Source organism: Sardina pilchardus, chromosome 19, assembly GCF_963854185.1.
Source record: "Sardina pilchardus chromosome 19, fSarPil1.1, whole genome shotgun sequence".
Lineage (NCBI taxonomy): Eukaryota > Metazoa > Chordata > Actinopteri > Clupeiformes > Clupeidae > Sardina > Sardina pilchardus.
In genome coordinates this window covers 18914131-18934130 of record NC_085012.1, presented here as the reverse complement: position 1 = coordinate 18934130, position 20000 = coordinate 18914131, and the positions used below count along the sequence as shown (strand labels likewise).

The window sequence follows — 20000 nt, the reverse complement described above, 5'->3', positions numbered from 1 at the left end:
GAGCTGGAGTGAGTCCGAAAATATCAGTGGCAGAGAAAGGGACCCTGAGCAAGCTACTGTCCATCACGGACAATTACTGTCACCCACTGCATACTACTACATTCACCAGGCAGAGAAGTGTGTTCGGTGTCAGACTCCTGTCTCTGTCATGCTCAACAGACAGGATGAGGAGCTCTTTTGTTTCACGGGCTATTCATCTCCTCCTCCTCACTCACAAGACTTGTGATGAGCTGAAACTGACCATTGAGCAAGACAGACAGCTACTGGCTACATCAGCCACTATGCAATTTGTTTAGATCCTTGCGTGTTATTGTTATACAACTTCATTTGTAGCAGTTTATGCATATTTAAGTAGGCTGTCGACAGGTTGTATAGTTTACTTTAGTCTGCAACTTTGCTTTTGTATATTTTATATGATTTTAGGTATCATTAGCCTGGCACTGTCAATCACTTTGCGCTGCTCAGTGTTTACACGACATCCATGGACATTTTCTTATAAACAATAGCATTTCATTGCCTCCACTGGCACAAACTAAATCTTTGTTTGAAGAGTTCAGATGGAAAACCCTCTAAATATGTCTGACTCATTTTCTTTTAAATGAGCATTAGGCTCCTATAGGTTTTTGCTTACAAATTGGCATGTAAGACCAGGATGAGAGTGGTATTTAGCTAAATGTTTTTAAGCTAAATAATTTAACTAACATATATGCTATGTGTGAAGAGCATTCATTCACCATTATTATCTAATTTTTGACTGAGGTGGCATTTAGAGGCTTTTGCATCTGAATGGTTCGTCTTTATATCAGCAAACAAAGGAAAGTTCTCCGCTCTTCTGCAGTTGTGTGACAATCTGGTGCATCCTTGAGGACTCTGATGAAGACGTTTGTAACATCGAAACGTTAGTCAATGTTTTGCACCTTTTAAATAAATACATAAGAAGACATCTGCGTTGCACCGGCATTCCTCTTCCTTTCATGGTTTGTCTGTATGTACAGTATGTATGCATGTCCGTATGTATGCATACAGTACTGTATATGCCTCTATCTGTCTGTCTGTTGCACACACACACACACACACACACACACACACACACACACACACACACACACACACACACACACACCACACACACACACACACACATACACAGATCATCAGCACAAAGAGCCTTGGGATCCTGCTTTAGTGCTGACAAACCCACTTCCCCATCTCTTTCTCTCCTTTTTTCCCTGAACTTCTTTTCTCCACCTCCTCTCTCTCTTTCTTCTGTCACACACATACACACACACACACACACACACACACAAGCATGAACCCTCTCCATGAATAGAGTCACCAATTACCAACAGTCTACCAAAGAGTCAACAGCTCCGATGTAGCTGGTAGATTTTGGTGGAGTTAGCCACTACAAATGCACACACAAATCAATGTGTGAAGCAGTGCAATTAGTTTGCTGCTGATTTCACGCCCACACCCTTCTCCTCCAAGACAGGAGCGAGACAACACGAGCAGACAAAGGGAAGACAAAGGGAGGCTAGGCTTGCTGCATGCATGTAGTAGACTTTGAGGTCTAAACCAATAGAGCCGAATTGTACAGGTGCGTGGGAGACACTCAAATGATCCATAGATAAACGAAATGGAATGGAATGTATTCCATACACCCTATGCTGTCTTGCGTTTCCTATTCCAATGCTTCCACTCCTTCTGCAGTGTAAAGTGTATGAATGTGTGGTGTGTGTGTTTGTGTTTCTGCTTGTGTGTGCATGTGTGTGTGTGTGTGTGTTTGTGTGTGTGTGTGTATGTGTGGGTTATGTGAGTGGGTGGACTTCATTATAACATTTGTCTAGAAGGGGTTATATGTCTGGACAGCTACTGCTGAACATTGAAACACACCTCAGGCCGGCCACACACAAACACACACACACACACACACACACACACACACACAGTCATAAACACACTACATTGTTGTCTCTTTTATGAGCTGTTAAGGTAGTGGCCTTTGCTACGGTGTACTGATCCACCAAGCTGATGTGACAGAGGAAGCGCATACCCCAAGCACAGAAGCATTCATATTCCAAACCAGAGGGCCATCATCATAACATTCAGGGATTTATCCGTGCATCTCACATGCAAATGACACATCTTTAGCATGTACCTATGTAAACATACTTAGGCTACTGTATATGTGGCACCAATTGTCCGTGGAACACACATGACAGACTAGAGTGCATCCAAACACAATAAAAATACAAAGATAATGACCATAATGTCAACATTTACCCATAAATTATCATAATAACACACCTGCTTCCTGAAAAGCAACAGCCATTATGTGTCCACATATGGAGCCAGGGCAAATACATTAAACACAACGACAACACTGTAATAGTACAGACTCAAGGCCAAACAACCAGGATGAGAGCATAACACATGTTTTAGTCCTCAGCTAGTCACTTCTCAGCTAATTTCATGTATTTGGATATTTAGGTCCATTTGTGTACCTACAATACTTCATAGAGAGTGCCATACAATTGCTGCCATACAATTGCGGCAATTACAGTAGCCAGGGACAGTGTTTGTGTCTATTGTACTCCGTCTAAAGGTTGAGTCTATGCAAAGCCTTTCATGGCCAACAAAATGGTCCCCAGCATGTTTTTTTTTGTGTGTTGGTGGGCATCTGAGGTGTTTTATGACAGATGTATGTTAAGCTATGGCACAGAATACACAGCTACTCTATCTTGCCTACGCCATGCATTCTATACAGAATTAAATGTGTGTTTATTCTGTATGTTGAATAATATTAACATGCATCCACAGCAGTGAATGACACACACAGTGGCATATTGTCATCTAATCATGCCAGGCAGGCGAGAGACAGGAGTGACCTGCTTGGCGTTGAGAGGGAGAACCCACAAGAGGCCCCAGGGTAAATAGAGCAGAGAGCAGACACAAGTGCACAGGTGTACACACAGACACACAGACGCACAGACACACAGACACACAGACACACAGACACACAGACACACAGACACACAGACACACAGACACACACACACACACATACACACACACACACACACACACACACACACACGCGCGCACGCACACACATACACACGGCTCTTGTGGTCTGGCTGGGGAGTGTCTCTGCACCGCCTCAGTCTTATCTCCCCCAGTTAGATCAGCTCATCGATTTCCTCTGTTCCCCAGCGCTCTCTCCTCCGCTCCATACAAATCTCTTTCACAGGCCCTCCAGGTGCCCCCACCACCTCTCTCTCTCCTTCTCTCTTTATTCTCTCTCTCACTCTGTCTGCCCCCCACCACCTCTCTCTCTCCTTCTCTCTCTATTCTCTCTCTCACTCTCTCTGCTCCCCACCACCTCTCTCTTCTCTTTTATTCTCTCCCTCACTCTCTACCCCCCACCACCTCTCTCTCATGTTCTCTTTATTCTCTCTCTCACTCTCTCTGCCCCCATCATCTCTCTCCTTCTCTCTTCATCTCTCTTTATTCTCTTCCTCACTCTCTCTGCCCCACCATCTCTCCTTCTCTCTCTCTCCTTTCTCTCTGCCCCACCATCTCTCTTTCTCTCTCTCCTTCTCTCTTTCTCTTTTTACTCTCTCTCACTCTCTCTGCCCCACCATCTCTCTTCCTCTCTCTCCTTCTCTCTTTATTCTCTTTCTCAGTCTCTCTGGCCCCCCTCGGTCTCTCACGCACTCACACTCAGCATCAGGACCACACCTGAAGGGTGTTGCCATGGAGACACACCTGGGACCCAACCTACTCAGGATGTCAATGAAAGAGCAGTTGGGGAGAGATAGAAAGAGATACAGCGAGAGAAAAAAAAAAGAGAAAGAGAGAGAGAGATAGAAGGATAAAGACAGAAAGAGCAGTGTGGACCAGTGCAAATAAGAACAGAAAAGAGAGTGTGAAAAAAAGACAGAGAGTGAGAGAAGAGAAAAAGACAGAGGGAGGGAGGGAGGGAGAGCGTGAGAGGCAGAGAGAGAGAGAGAAGAGAGGAGGACAGAGTGAGAGAAGCGAGGGAAGCGGGAGGAGTGGTAATCCGTTTTACATGTCTTAACCAGCAGGTGTTTGCTGTAAGAGGATGAGAGGAGGCGAGGGCGACTGCAGAGAAAAACACTCCACTCCTCTCCAGCCCCCTCAGCTGCAGTGGCACGGCCACCCAACAGCTGTACACACACACACGCACGCACGCAGGCACGCACACGCATGCACGTACGCACACGCACGCACGCACGCACGCACGCACGCACGCACGCACGAACGCACGCACGCACGCACGCACGCACGCACGCACGCTGGCAGGCACGCACGCACGCGCACACACGCACGCGCACGCACGCATGCACAGGTGTACACACACACACACACACATCTAAGTCCATCTTACCCCGCTAAACACAGTGTCAGTGGTGCTAAACCCCTTCGCTCATCCACCTGCATTCCCTCCCCAAGCACACACACACACACACACACACACACACACACACACACAAACACACACACACACAAACACACTTTCTATGGGAAGAGGCTGACTAATCACCACTAAAACCTGAAAATTCCCCAACATATCCAAATAAGCAAGCACAGAGCCATTTGTACAGACACACACACACACACGCACACGCACACGCACACGCACACGCACACGCACACGCACACGCACACACACACACACAGGTGGTGCAAGAGCGTTGTGTTTGAACACGGCAGGCAGGCGCAGTGGAAACATTTGCCTTTTTTGGACGCCAGTGTTTGTGCTCCAGGAAAGACAGCACGACAACACAAACACAGAACACAGAGCCCAAACACAGGGCTTGCTGCTGGAGACGACGATCCTGCTCATTGTGGCAGCAAACAAACACATTCTACATATGTCAAACCCAGCCTAAACGTGGAGTACCAATTTAAACAAAGGCTTGATATATAAACAACAACATTTGTTCAGGGAAAAAAGGTGTGTTGGAGCAATGGCAGTCTCGCTGTAGCCACAAACACATTGTTCATACAGCATTAAGCCCGGCCTCCATGCGGTGGTTGCCTTTCACCTTAGAATATGACACATTTACACAAGGATATGGATATAGCCAACACAATATTCTGGACCTATTTATCAGCATTCAAAGACACTCAGTGTCTGAATAAATGTCTCGCCTGAATGAGACACCTAGCATGCAAAACTCAAGACTGTAAGGGTGTAAACATATGATGCATTTACTTGAAGCATTTACTCACAACATTTAACCAACAACGATACGGTGAAACAGGTGTGACTCTGAAAAGATGCACTAAAGTATTAAGAGCCACATGACACTCACAGCTGTTCTGTTCCTGTCTCATCTGAGTTCATTAGACTCTATTAGATCCCGCTGATTAACACAGACATGCTAAATGTGCTAATCGGAGTAATGAAGACGCTCTCATAGTGCCATCTACTGTATAGATGAGTCATCCATAAGGTCTTTACGTCTGCAAACTTAGCATGAGAGGGTAATGCGCAGCGAATGTGTTGCATCTATGAGATTAATATAAGTTGATTAGTGTGGAAGTGTTATTACAATGTAATGTACACACAGACACCAATTTAAAAGGGAAACATGAAAAGGGGTTATATGTGCAGGAGCTCTGGGCTCTGAAGGGCTGAAGGGCTCTGAAGAGAGAGTGTGTGTGTGTGTGTGTGTCAATGTTTGCACTCGTTTGTGTGTTTACTTTCGCGTTTGCTTCTAGGGACTTGGGGAGCATTCAGAAGTAATTACTAAGAAGCGAACATTTTCCCTTGTGCCCCTGCCTCCCCCCAAACACACACACACACGCACACACACACACACACACACACACACACACACACACACACACACACACACACACACACACACACACACACACACACACACACACACACACACAAATATACGCACACACAGTCACACACAATAAGCATCAGAGTGAGCTGATGTGTTGACATACCCTCATTGTCCTTGAGGGTGAAGTTGGGATTGATTGGGATCCCGATGGGGAGGGAGAAGGAGAAGCGTTGCCCATTAGCAAAGTCATCCTTATCCACCGCTGTCACCGTCTGGATCACCTGTTATCACAAACACACACACACACACGCACACACACACACACACACACACACACACACACACACACACACACACACACACACACACACACACACACAGATGTGTGAATACCCACATAGTGCATAAACCCACACCCACGTGTGCACATAATCACATAGCACATGTACACAGATACGCAAACGTAAATACATACAGTACATGCATAGAAGGAGGCACATATGCACACGCATACACACACACACACACACACACACACACACAGATTTGGAAGCCTTGTTGTGACACACATTTACCATACTAAATGTCTGTCTCAGTCCCCATAATCGTACATCATGTCATTGAAAGCCCTCATAAAATGACAAGCTTAAAGTTTTAACAATCCCACTTCCACTAATGAATATTCCCAGTCCCAAAGGCCCGGGAACTACAATGGGAGTTATGTGCAAAATAGGCACAATAGCACACCTTTTACATGAAAGTTGGAGATTTCAAACACCGGCAGATAGGCTGTGAGGAACGTAAGAAGTGTTTATAGACACCTGCCAATTCTAATTATGCTCATCGTTAGTAGCAGAACCATAACAAACAGAGATTCTGTGTGTGTGTGTGTGTGTGTGAGAGAGAGAGAGAGATAGAGAGAGAGGGAAAGAAAGAAAAAAGAGACTAATTTGTTCGTGGCTGCTTTGAAATTGTGTTCACCGTCCAACTTTACCCAACATGTTTAGTTAATGCACACAAGAGAAAAATGAAGTTTGATTCAGCTTTTTCATCTCCCCCCCTCTCTCTCTCTCTTCTCAGACTCATTTGCTATGTGGCTTGTTTTTACTGTCGGTCTGTGTTCATTTCTTTTCCATTTCGTTTTCATCTCTCCCTCTCTCTCTCTCTCTCTCTCTTTCCTCAGACTCAGACTCATTTGCTATGTTGCTTGTTTTTACTCTGTTGGTCTGTGTTCATTTCTTTCATCCGTTCTTTTTATCAATCATCCCCTTCCTCACTTCTTGTCAGTTCTTCTCTTTTAAAAGTCTGCCTTTCTTTGCCTCTCTCTCTCTCTCTCTCTCTCTCTCTCTCTCTCTCTTTCTCTCTCTCTTCCTCCTTCTGCTCCATGGTCTCTCTATCCCTCTCTTGTGCTGTTACTCGTCCCTCTTCTTGTCTGTGTCTGGCCATCTGGATTCATTTCAGCCGTTCCGTCTTCATCTGAGATGACACAGGCGGTCCTCCGTGGCCTTCCCATCATGCACTGTGTCTGTCAGCACAGGAGATGTGGCCCCAGGAGCGCTCGTCCGAGCTGAGGGGGTCAGGAGCGTTGACATGTGTGACTCGCGGCCACCTTGTTCCCACAATTTGTCCGAGTTGATGGGAGTGTGTGAGTGAGGGCGAGTGTTAAAGGTTACCGTGCTTCTGTAACAGAGTACGTCTGACTCTGGGATGGTGAGAGAGAGAGAGGGAGAGAGAGAGAGAGAGAGAGAGAGAGAGAGAGAGAGAGAGAGAGAGAGAGAGAGAGAGAGAGAGAGAGAGAGAGAGAGAGAGAGAGAGAGAGAGACCAAGTCCACAGAGAAAGAAGGGGAGAATGAGAGGGAGAAAGAGACTGAGTGACACTGTGTGTGAGTGTGTGTGTTTGCCTGTCATCACCTCACATTGACTCCTTTAATGTAGCCAACAGCAGGTCGTCCTGAACTTTGACCTCAAAGCTGTTCCAATGCCTCCCAGAGGTACCACCTGCCAGTCTCTCTTTCTCAGTTTGCCACTGTGTGCGTGTGTGTGTGTGTGTGTGTGTGTGTGTGTGTGTGTGTGTGTGTGTGTGTGTGTGTGTGTGTGTGTGTGTGTGTGTGTGTGTGTGTGTGTGTGTTTGTACATGTGTGTGTGCGTCTCTTCACAGCATGATGAATACATCAGACAGTAAAGAGAGGGCTAAAAGCAATACTGTAGTTTAGCCCTCATACTCCCTGAAGAATATGTGTGAATAAGAACGCGCATACCTACACACATGGCCCAGTGTGTGTGCATGCGTGTGTGTGTGTTTGTGTGAGTGTGTGTGTGTGCGTGAGAGAGAGACTCACCTGTCCCGGCCGTGTGTTTTCACACACAATGATGTCCTCATCTGTCTTCACCTCAGGGGGGTTGTCGTTCATGTCCAGCACTTGGACAGTGACAGGCACGTGGCTCACCATGGAGGGGTTATCTGCACAACACACACCAAATACAAGATCAGTGCACAAACTAAAAGGCACACACACACACATGCACACACACACACACACACACACGCAGAGACACACACACCCACACGCACACACTGAGAGATGGGCACTGTGTTACATTTCACAATAACACACCGGTGTGGTAGTGCACATCTATCTAAATAAAAAATAAGAGTAATGAAAATCCCCAAAGCCAACCCGGCTGCTTCACCATTTCCATAAAGGTCAATGGAGAGGCACAATATCTAATGATGGGTAATAATATCACTGTGAGTGCTCTTGTGTTGTGGTGCTGAGAAATAAACATGACCCTGTTGTCTTTCTCACCCTTGCACTCTCTTTTCCTCTCTCTTTCTCTCTCCTCTCCTCTGTGCTTTCCCTGTCCTAGGCTCTCTCTCTCTCTCTCTCTCTCTCTCTCTCTCTCTCTCTCTCTATCTCTCTCTTTATCTCTCTCTCTTCCTCTTTCAGAAGGTTGGATCATGAAGAATAAACACCCACGCTGTGCAACTGTGGAGGAGCATCGGCTTGTGGAACTCAAAGAGAATCCGATTATTGAAATATATTTTGTTTACTGCATTAAAATGCATGTCTGCAGCGGAGTGCAACCGATTTAAAAGATTTAAAGGAGATTCATTAAAGATGATACCATATACAATGTGGAATAAAAGTCTCAAACAGATCATTAATCTTACAGTATCTAGACCACGGCACTGTTTGCCTCAGTAACAACAAAAAAAAAGATGAAAGAAAAAGAGAAACTTTACTTAAAGTGAAGCTGCATGGAAAGACAAAAAGAGAAATGGAGAGGGAAGGATAGAGAAATGGGGAGAGAGGGATAGAGAAATGGAAAGAGGATAGAGAAATGGAGAGAGGGATAGAGAAATGGGGAGAGATTGATAGAGAAACAGTGAGAATGATAGATAAATGGAGAGAAAGAGCTAAATAAATGTAGAGAAGGATAGACAAAATGGAGAGAGATTGATAGAGAAACTGTGAGAACGATAGAGAAATGGAGAAAGGGATGGAGAAATGGAGAGAATGATAGATAAATGGAGAGAGAAGGATAGATAAATTGAAAGAGAGGGACAGAGAGGTGGAGAGAGATTGATAGCTCTAGAGACGCTATGATATGAAGAGGAGAGAGGGGAGGAGTGGAGGGGGAAACAGATATTTGCATACAACCCCCCCCCCCCTCCATACACACACACACACACACACACACACACTGCCCCTCCCACCCCTACCCCTTTGTGTGTTGATGAGGGACGCTTCTCATTTCGATTACAAATGAGCACGAGCGAGCGAGCCGCTAGGAGTCGGGCGAGAGGCAACTCATCCCAAATGGATCCAATTAAACGCAGTCACGGGACGAGGTCCTGCCGCCGCCCCGCCAGCCCAGCGGCGGAGCTACGTTAACCAACCCCCAGAAAAACAGGCCGTGTCAAAACCTAATCAGATCCTATAATTGGCGCTGGTGAAAAGGGAAGATGAGCTGACTCGCTTTCATCCAGCGACCCTATTTCGGTGATTTATGGCCATTGTTGTAGGTTGAATCAGTTTTCTTTCATTACCTGCTGAATGAGACTGTTAAGATGATTGTCGTTTTTATTTTTTATTTTATTTAATTTTTTTTTTTCGTCGGTAAAAGGATGGGTTGAGGATCAGGAACCCGTAACGATGGGTGGCATGTTTCTTTACACAGGGCCTGTCAGGTGAAAATTTACAACGTGGTTGGAAGGGGGATTTACAATGTGTTCTAGGAGCTGATTTAATTAACACCACTACTCTCCACGTCCATCAGAGGAGTGTGTGTGTGTGTGTGTGTGTGTGTGTGTGTGTGTGTGTGTGTGTGTATCCAGATAATGACTCTCTCTCCAGATCCTTGCACCAGACAAGGAGACACTCTCTTACTTCCACACAGCTCTCTTTGTTTCTCAATCAGTTCAGCACACACATGGATCTGCTTGTTCTCCATAAAGTTCACTCTGAAGGAGAAGGGCAAATTTACCTCCTCAAACAACATAATAATAATAATAATAATAATAATAATAATAATAAATATAATCATAATAACTAGATGTTCCGCAAAGCGGTACAACTTACAGTATGACCGCCGTTCAGTCCTGCATATTCTCTCCACAAAAATAAATCATGCTGGTCATTTTTTTCCATCTCCTACTTAGTCCCCCACTGCAACTTGTTATGTATGTAAATGAGTGTGTGCATGTGTGCTTCTCTGTCTGTGAGTTTTTGCTTGTGAGTGTGTGTTTTAGAGGTAATGGGGTGTGTGTGTGTGTGTGTCTGAGGGTGTTGAGGCGAGCCAGGAGACCTCTTTGGAAATGTCTAATTTCCTAACATTGGCCAAAGGATGGAGCCATGCTCTAGAAGGCATGGTATGCCCCATTCAATCATCTCATATTAGGGATATACTGGTGACATATCGGCATCCATTTGAGCCACCAATCAAAGCTGTCGCAGAAGACGCTGCTGCTGCACAAACACACACACACACACACACACACACACACACACACACACACACACACACACACACACACACATGCCACAGGGCCTCAATGGGGATGCTGAGTCTGATTGGGTGCTCAAGGACACCTGGGCGCCGGAGGTTGAAGCGATTGAATCGGGTTGTCACGGCAACAGCAGACCAGGTGAGAGAAGTGGCTTCTCTGGTGCACCTGCGCTTGTCTCTGGCACTCCTTGCCACGGCAACAGGAGGTGGTGGTGTCCGGACGCTTGTTGCTCAGAAGTGCGACTCGGGAAGGATAAACGCACGGGCGGCACTGAGTGGCTCAAATCACAGGACGACTCCACTCCACTCCTCACACTCTCTCTTTCCCTCTCCCTCTGATGCCCCCCAATCTCCATTCCTCTCTCTCTCTTTCTATCTCCTGGTGATCTACAGTACACTTTGCCGCCCCCCCTCCTACCGTCCCTCAGTTCCTCTGAGTCTCTATCCCACTCTCTCTCATTCAATCCCTCTCTCCTCCACTTACCCTCTCTCTTCCCTCCTCTCATACATGTACACACACACACACACACACACACACACACACACACACACACACACACACACACACACACACACACACACACACACACACATCCTGTTTCATCCTGCTTCTCATTTTCAGGTACTCTCCTGCTTCTCATTTCAGTTACACTACTACTATCTTTCTCTCTCTCTCTCTCTCCCTAATCTCTCTGTCTTTTACTCAGTCTCTTTCTCTCTCTTCCCTCCATCTCTCTACACCTCTCATCTCTTCCTCTCTGTCAATCTCTTTGAAGTAGCACAGCGTGAATGTGCTGGAATAACAGGCCATTAGAATGCATCAGCCTCCTGATGCATGCGGCCCACAGAGTGTGTGTATGTGAGCGTGAGAGGTTTTCTGCAAGGATTGTGTGTGTGTGTGTGTGTATGAGTGCATGCATGGCAGTCTGTGTGTAAGTTTGTATGAATGTGTTTCCATCTAAGACCACTAGCTGTTTTCACTTCATGTTTATCCTTCACTTGCTGGTGTGAAGAGAATTGAACATTAAATGAAAGCACAACAACTGTGCACACACACACACACACACACACACACACACACACACAGACACACACAGACACACAGACACACAGACACACACACACACACACACACACACACACACACACACACACACACACACACAGAGAGCACAGACACACACACTCATCGATTCCCTCTCTCTCAGGGGCCGTGTGATGCAGATAGTGTCTCAATGAAGCAGTACCTGATGTGATGAAATTACCCAGCCTGCTGATAAAGCAGCTCCTCACTGTTGCCCACTCACACACACACACACACACTCACACACTCTCACACACACACACACACACACACACACACACACACACACACACACACACACACACACACACACACACACACACACACACACACACACACACACACATCCTGTTTCATCCTGCTTCTCATTTTCAGGTACTCTCCTGCTTCTCATTTCAGTTACACTACTACTATCTTTCTCTCTCTCTCTCTCTCCCTAATCTCTCTGTCTTTTACTCAGTCTCTTTCTCTCTCTTCCCTCCATCTCTCTACACCTCTCATCTCTTCCTCTCTGTCAATCTCTTTGAAGTAGCACAGCGTGAATGTGCTGGAATAACAGGCCATTAGAATGCATCAGCCTCCTGATGCATGCGGCCCACAGAGTGTGTGTATGTGAGCGTGAGAGGTTTTCTGCAAGGATTGTGTGTGTGTGTGTGTGTATGAGTGCATGCATGGCAGTCTGTGTGTAAGTTTGTATGAATGTGTTTCCATCTAAGACCACTAGCTGTTTTCACTTCATGTTTATCCTTCACTTGCTGGTGTGAAGAGAATTGAACATTAAATGAAAGCACAACAACTGTGCACACACACACACAAACACACACACACACACACACAGACACACACAGACACACAGACACACAGACACACACACACACACACACACACACACACACACACACACACACACACACAGAGAGCACAGACACACACACTCATCGATTCCCTCTCTCTCAGGGGCCGTGTGATGCAGATAGTGTCTCAATGAAGCAGTACCTGATGTGATGAAATTACCCAGCCTGCTGATAAAGCAGCTCCTCACTGTTGCCCACTCACACACACACACACACACACACACACACACACACACACACACACACACACACACACACGCACACACACACTCGCGCACATGCATACATGCACACACATACACACGCATATAAACACACACGCACACATACACACTCACACACTCTCACACACACACACACACACACACACACACACACACACACACACACACACACACACACACACACACACACACACACACACACACACACACACACACACACACACACAGAGACACACACACACACACACACACACACACCACAGGCCTGGAGTGAAATAAGGACAGTCCTGTTGCCAAATGACAAACCGCTCTGGCGTCCACACAACCTCCCGCTAAGAGCGCTCATAGTGTCCACACACGCTCGGCTGGCGAGATGCTGGAGAGAGTCTAGCAGGGGCTACAGAGCAGAGAGAGAGAGAGAGAGAGAGAGAGAGAGAGAGAGAGAGAGAGAGAGAGAGAGAGAGAGAGAGAGAGAGAGAGAGAGAGAGAGAGAGAGAGAGAGAGAGAGAGACAGCCACGCTGCAGTGCAACCCAAACAGAAGCATGTGCGTCTGCACGCCACCATGTTTGGGCAGGACCAATAAGTCTTACTCAGCTGAGGAACATGAAATGTGGTCACCTACAGTTTTCTATATGGACAAAACCACCAGTTTTCAAGGCACCCAAAGTGCTTTACAATGAAGGCATCGCTAACCACCAATGTGTAGCATTTAATATTTCATTTAACATTCTATCGTAAATTCTAAGGATGGGTCAACAAGTAGAGAGGAGAGGGGGAATCAAGCATACAGCACACAGCACATATCAGTGAGGAATTATTTCGTGTAAGTATATATTTTTTAGGGCTTTTTGCTTTTAATTAGTCAGGCAGGGATCACCAGCCAGCAGCAAATGGCAGGTAGCAGGTTCCCTATGGTTCGACTGAACGGAATGGTGGCAGAGCTAGCGCAACATTAGCGTTGACAACTTTCAAAGCGCAACGGGAGAGCCTCCAATCGTCAGGTAATGCAAACCATTTCTGTTACCTAGGAACAAGATATAACTTAAAGCTTTGCATTACGCTTGCCGCTGGGATCCCTGCCTTATGTAAGGGATAATGTACAGAACGCTGGTCATTATAGTACCGACAGGGCACACAGGACCCCGACGTGAAGCTTAGGGGTTTTGTTTCACCCTGAAGGTACTTATTTTCCGAACGGTCGCGGAGTGATATGAAAAACCTGAATAAGAAGCACAAACTTTGTTGCCAATGACAGGGTCCTCTAGTCAAAAATAATGACCGGTAGAACTTTGGGGAAATAACATTCAAGTCAATGGAGCTACTTGCATTGTGAAGAGCCGTTTAATTATGATTTATATAAGATGCTGAAGAGATGGACAGGAAGCAAGTAGGAGGAGAGATGGGGTGGGGAATGATCAGGAAACTAGCCTGGGTCCTCGTGGGCACTTGGGCTCAATTGTGGAACAGGCGCCACCACAACCCCCATCAGTGAGGCATTCTAACAGCAAACTCAAAGGACACAGTAGTGCCACTGAGAGAGCACTGCTCACTGGAGCTATAGGAGCTATAGGAGAGGCTAGTGGAGTCTCCTCACACCTCTGACCCTATGGATGCTGTGGAGCACAGTGGTCCAGCTCAGAGTCAGAGTCACTGATACACTGGCCATATACTGTATGACAACTATTCAGCTGAAGCACAATGACGGACCACTAGCCAAACATGCTGCAACTACATTAGGCTGGTGCTACTGTAAATCATATCACGAGACACCAGGGCAGTTTGTGTCCAGTGAATTTAGACCATTTAATGTTATTGCAGTTTATTGGCCATATAATGTCACATAAAAGTCTAAGAACTCGTCACGACAGTAATAACGGTAACCATTTGTCACATCAGGTCACTGTAAATTCATGATGTCTTGACAGGATGATATGGCTTCTGTCAAAACAAGTTAATTGCATTGCTTTTATCACCATGGTTTCAGATGTCTAAATGCCTTAACATTGCATAACAGGGACTGTTAAGGAGCACCATGCCCAAGTCATACTAATTACAGCTATACCGAATTTATGTTACTGACAAACGTCTGAGCATATATATATATATATATATATATATATATATATATATATATATATATACTGTATATATATATTCTTTTGTGACAGTGGCCTGCTACACCAATAAAAGAGACTGTGTAAGTTTGAGGAGATCATTTAGATCAAAGCGGGCTAATTCACTGCGCCCGTATAAATTCAAGCCATTGTGTCTCGAGCTCATCCAGCTTTAATCTGATCTGAGTGCAGATGCACAGGGCCACTGCTGATAATGAAGATGAGCGAATGGAGAGAGAGAGCGCTTTCATCTGCTGTGGGCAGAGAGAGAGAGAGAGAGAGAGAGAGAGAGAGAGAGAGAGAGAGAGAGAGAGAGAGAGAGAGAATGAGAGAGAGAGAGAGATAGAAAGAGAGAGAGAAAGAGAATGGGAGAGAGAGACTGAGAGAGAGAGAAAGAAATAGGCTGAGAGAGAATATGAGCAAGACAGAGAGAGAGAGAGAGAGAGAAGCACAGTGAAGAATGGTGAATGAGTGCCTGGATAGAGAGATGCCAAGTTTTCCTGGACGACCGCATCCTATTTTTAGTGTTTGTGTGAAATACGCAGCAGACATTCAAAAAGCCAGATTGCTTGTGCCTTCAGGCTCACTCTTTGCGTAAGTGTGTGTGAGTTGTGTGTGTGTGTGTGTGTGTGTGTGTGTGTGTGTGTGTGTGTGTGTGTGTGTGTATGTGTGTGTGTGTATGTGTGAGAGTGAGAGTGTCTGGTGTAAAACAGACTCGAAATGGCCCTGCTGTGATCCTCTGAGGAGCTTACATATTCATTGCCACTCTGTCCAGAAGCTTTCCAACGACTCCATCTGCCTACGTGCTCACTAACTCCTACTCCTCTCATCCTATCCTATCTATCTCTCTCTTTCTATCTTGCTTATTACTCCTCTTTTTCTCCCTTTTTCCATCCCTCACACACACAGACACACAGACACACACACAGATGCAAACTTTGCGATGACACTTTGCCACTTTCAATTACCCAGTAACCTCACACCCTCATAGTCTGTCATTCATTTAGAAACTCCTTTTTATGTCTCTCTTCATAGCTTACTATCTCTCTCTCTCTCTATCTCTTACACGCACAGACACACACACAGACACACACAGACACACAGACACACACACACACACACACACACACACACACACAGACACACACAGACACACATAGACACACACACACACACACACACACACACACACACACACACACACACACACACACACACACACACACACAATCTTCACCTTAAAAGACACATTTCTGAAACATCTCTGAAATATTCCCACGGTTACCTTACACATACCAATTAAAGAGGTCTTTTTAGTCTCCCGCTACACGAAAGTGGCATTCAGAGAGAGAGAGAGAGAGAGAGAGAGAGAGAGAGAGAGAGAGAGAGAGAGAGAGAGCGTAGATCAAGTAGTTGACTAAAGAGGCTAGATGAGTAGAGACTTTTCAAGAGAAGAACAGAGGAGTGTTGAACAGTCAGAACAGGGAGGGGAGAGAGGAGGACAGGAGAGGACAGGGACGTATCAGCAGAACACAGCAAAAGTAACCAGGCGCCTGGGTAAATTCAAACCAATTTGTTAGCACTTTTGCTTTCCAGATTCATCGGACCTCTCTCATGATGATTCCCCAAATCACCAAAAGCCTGGGACCCAATCACAAGCACTTATCCCGCATGAGAGGAGGCTGGGTAATCTCCTCTACTTTACGCAATAACAGAGGATAGTTAACAGTGCTGTTGGACACAACCAGTGGCTGCGCTGATGATAGTGTCAGTAGTAAACAGCCCAGACGTGCCATTTACTTTGGATTCGAGTAAACAACTGCTTTTAAAACGACGGCTCGCCAGCCAGGCTCAGAAGAATAGAGGAGGCAGAAATGAATGCGGAAAGCAAGCAAAGCAAAAGACATGAGATTTGAACAGGGGAGAAAAGAGAAAGCGGAGAGAAAAGAGAGAAGAGAAGAAGAGCGAAAGAGGAGAGAAGAAAGGAGAAAGAGCAGAGAAAGGAGAGGAGAGAGGGGAAAGGAGAAAGAATGGGGAAAAGAGAGGAGAGGTGAAGCAGAGAGAGAGAGAGAGAGAGGTGAAATGAGGAAAAGCAGGATTGGTCTCCTGCTGGATCCTTTCATCCGTAAGAGTGGGAGTGGGAGGGCCGCCGGAGCATTGCTATCACTGCACAGTGGCATTATCAAAGGGCCATCTGACCTCCTTAATGAGTCGTTAGAGTGTGTGAGAGAGAGAAAGTGTGTGTGTGTGTGTGTGTGTGTGTGTGTGTGTGTGTGGAAGTGGAGGGTGGGGCTGGGTGATAATGATAAGAAACCTGAGATGGAGGCATTAGCTTTCTGCTCAGCATTCGGCTGTTGGTGCAGTCACCGTCACCAACAAACACACAGACTGTCTACAATATCTCCAGCACCAATAATCACACACGCACGCACGCACGCACGTACGCACGCACCTACGCACGCACGCACGCACGCACGCACACACGCAGTAGAAAATTGAAGCATCATAACAGCATTCCAAAACTTAGTTATCATGCTAGTTTCCAACACAGCTGCTCATAAAGACTGTTTGAATTGTTCATTCGGTTCATTGATATGAAAGCTAGTTTTAAATACAGTTCACCACAAAAAGATAGTGTGTAACTAACAACAAATGTCTCAAGTGTCTCAACAGGTATGTGGAAATTGGGTATGTATTTTAGCTCTGTAAGCAAAGCTGCGAACAAATCCATCTAGCGTTGGTTACAATCTCTAAAGAAACAGCTTCATCTATTGAGCACTCATCATCAATGGCAGTTAGAGTGAAAATAACCAAATAAAAAGATACACAGCAACTCTTTGTGCTCTTCCTTAGTTTGAGTTGTTGCCTAGCAACAATGGTAAATAAAATCTGCAGTCCACCGATAATGGCCCATTGTTCTAAACACACACACACACACACACACACACACACACACTCACACAAACATACACACACAAACACAAACTCACACACACACACACACACACACACACACACACACACACACACACACACACACACACACACACACACACACACACACAAACAGAGCGTATGTGCGCACAGACATACACACATACACACACACACACACATACAGTACAGAGTACAGTTGAGCAGGCACTCACCGATTTCAACGGCGGACACGGTGATGTTGTGCAGGGGTGTGTCCTCTCGGTCCAGAATGTACGTGGTGCGGATGAGACCGGTGTCTGGCTCTATGATGAAACTGACATCCTCATTCAGACTGGGCTCCATGAAATATCTGTTCAAATAACACACACACATACACACACACACACACAACTCATCAGATACCAGATATTGTTTTGTCCCAAAGGGCACAATTTGCATTCTCAGGTTGTTACATGTTCCATATTTAAATAGATCACATCACGACGAAATAGCATCATGCAACACTAATTCCCTAATCATACCCTTATACAAAAACATACAGACACAGCACAGTTTCTAACATATTGGAAATATGAGCAGCAATATCAACTGCTGTTCAGGGACAACAGATGCAAAACGGCTTTGGGCTATAATCTGGCTCAGTCATATGCTGTGCATGTGTCCCCATAAAACAAACAACCCAAACGAAACAAACACATACACAATAGTGGATCTTTTGATCATCAGTGAAATGAAATTAGTTCGTTGAGCTGACCAATGGCAAGGGGGAGGGGCCAGATGAGAGTGAGACGGCAGGTGGGAGGAAGGAGAGAATAAATCAGCAAGGAAAGGAAGGAGAGATTGAGACAGCTAATCACCCCAAACAAATTCCACCATATTTTGATTGAGCTAGACACAATACACAATAGAAACAGTGACGCATGGAGGGTAGGAAAGGGTGAAAACTAGGAATGGCCGGGATAGTGGAGTCGACAGCTGGGGAAGAGAGGACAGGTGAGGTGCGGGGGAGAGGAGAGGGCAGGTGAGGAGAGAGTGTGCAGATGAAAGGAGAGGAGAGCGGAGACAGAGAAGAGGGGATGAACAAAAGGAATGGAGGAGGAATGATGTGAACTGAAACGACAGGAGTGCAGGAGACAGTGGAGGGAGAAAGAAATGGAATGGAGAGATGACAAGGAGATGAGAGCGGAGGTGAGGAAGAGGAAGATGAGGAAGATGAAACACTATGGACACTGTGCATATGGCAGACACTATACTGTACACTTATGTCACGTGAGTGCCATTTTGAACATTGTCTGTGCGAAAAGGAGGCTTTGGTTGTACACCGGCTGTCGCTCGACATTCATTCACAGTGTCTCTTACAATTTGAGCTGCTTTGATAACGATCCTGATAGCTTGGACTAAAACCTCTGAGTCCTTAGCATTAATGTTCATAATTATGGATGTTGAAAATGAAAATGGGCTGATCCGCTGATGAAGGAAATCGGATCCTAAGATCAGTATGAATAGTGGGATAGTGGGCTGCATCACCATCCATATAGAAGGTAAGAGAACGAGTGGTGTGCTAGCTCAGAAAATATGGTCTAAAATATCGCTTTATTTTGGCAAACCACTGTCGATGGATGTCTGTGTCTCTTGGAGTTCCTTCATTAGTAAAAAACACACAGCTGTCAGCTATGACACCCTTCACTCAAAGTAAACTTTCTGAACTTCCTACGACTAAAGCTATGCAGATTGTGCTACTGACACACTATAGAGACAGAGGAAGAGCAGAGACAAGAGGAGGAGGAGGAGGAGGAGGAGGAGAGAGAAGAGAGAAGGAGAAGTGTATAATCAGTGATGAGAGTTGGAGGAGAGATGCACTGGGAAGAGGAGTTGAGAATAAGATGGCGGAGGCTGGAGACTCCACACACTCCACGAGGGAAGAATCATCTCATCTCGGCAGCTCTCC

General features: G+C 45.8%; 1 protein-coding gene across 1 annotated transcript in view; it reads right to left on the bottom strand.

The window, feature by feature from the left end:
* Window positions 1-20000, bottom strand: part of LOC134065879 (cadherin-18-like) — a 117854-nt gene that overhangs the window by 19652 nt on the left and 78202 nt on the right. The window contains exons 7-9 of the mRNA XM_062520978.1: window positions 18265-18401; window positions 8168-8289; window positions 5992-6109 (exon numbers count right to left, since the gene is read on the bottom strand). Of these exons, the coding sequence (XP_062376962.1) occupies window positions 5992-6109; window positions 8168-8289; window positions 18265-18401 (377 nt within the window). The remainder of the gene's footprint in view (window positions 1-5991; window positions 6110-8167; window positions 8290-18264; window positions 18402-20000) is intronic.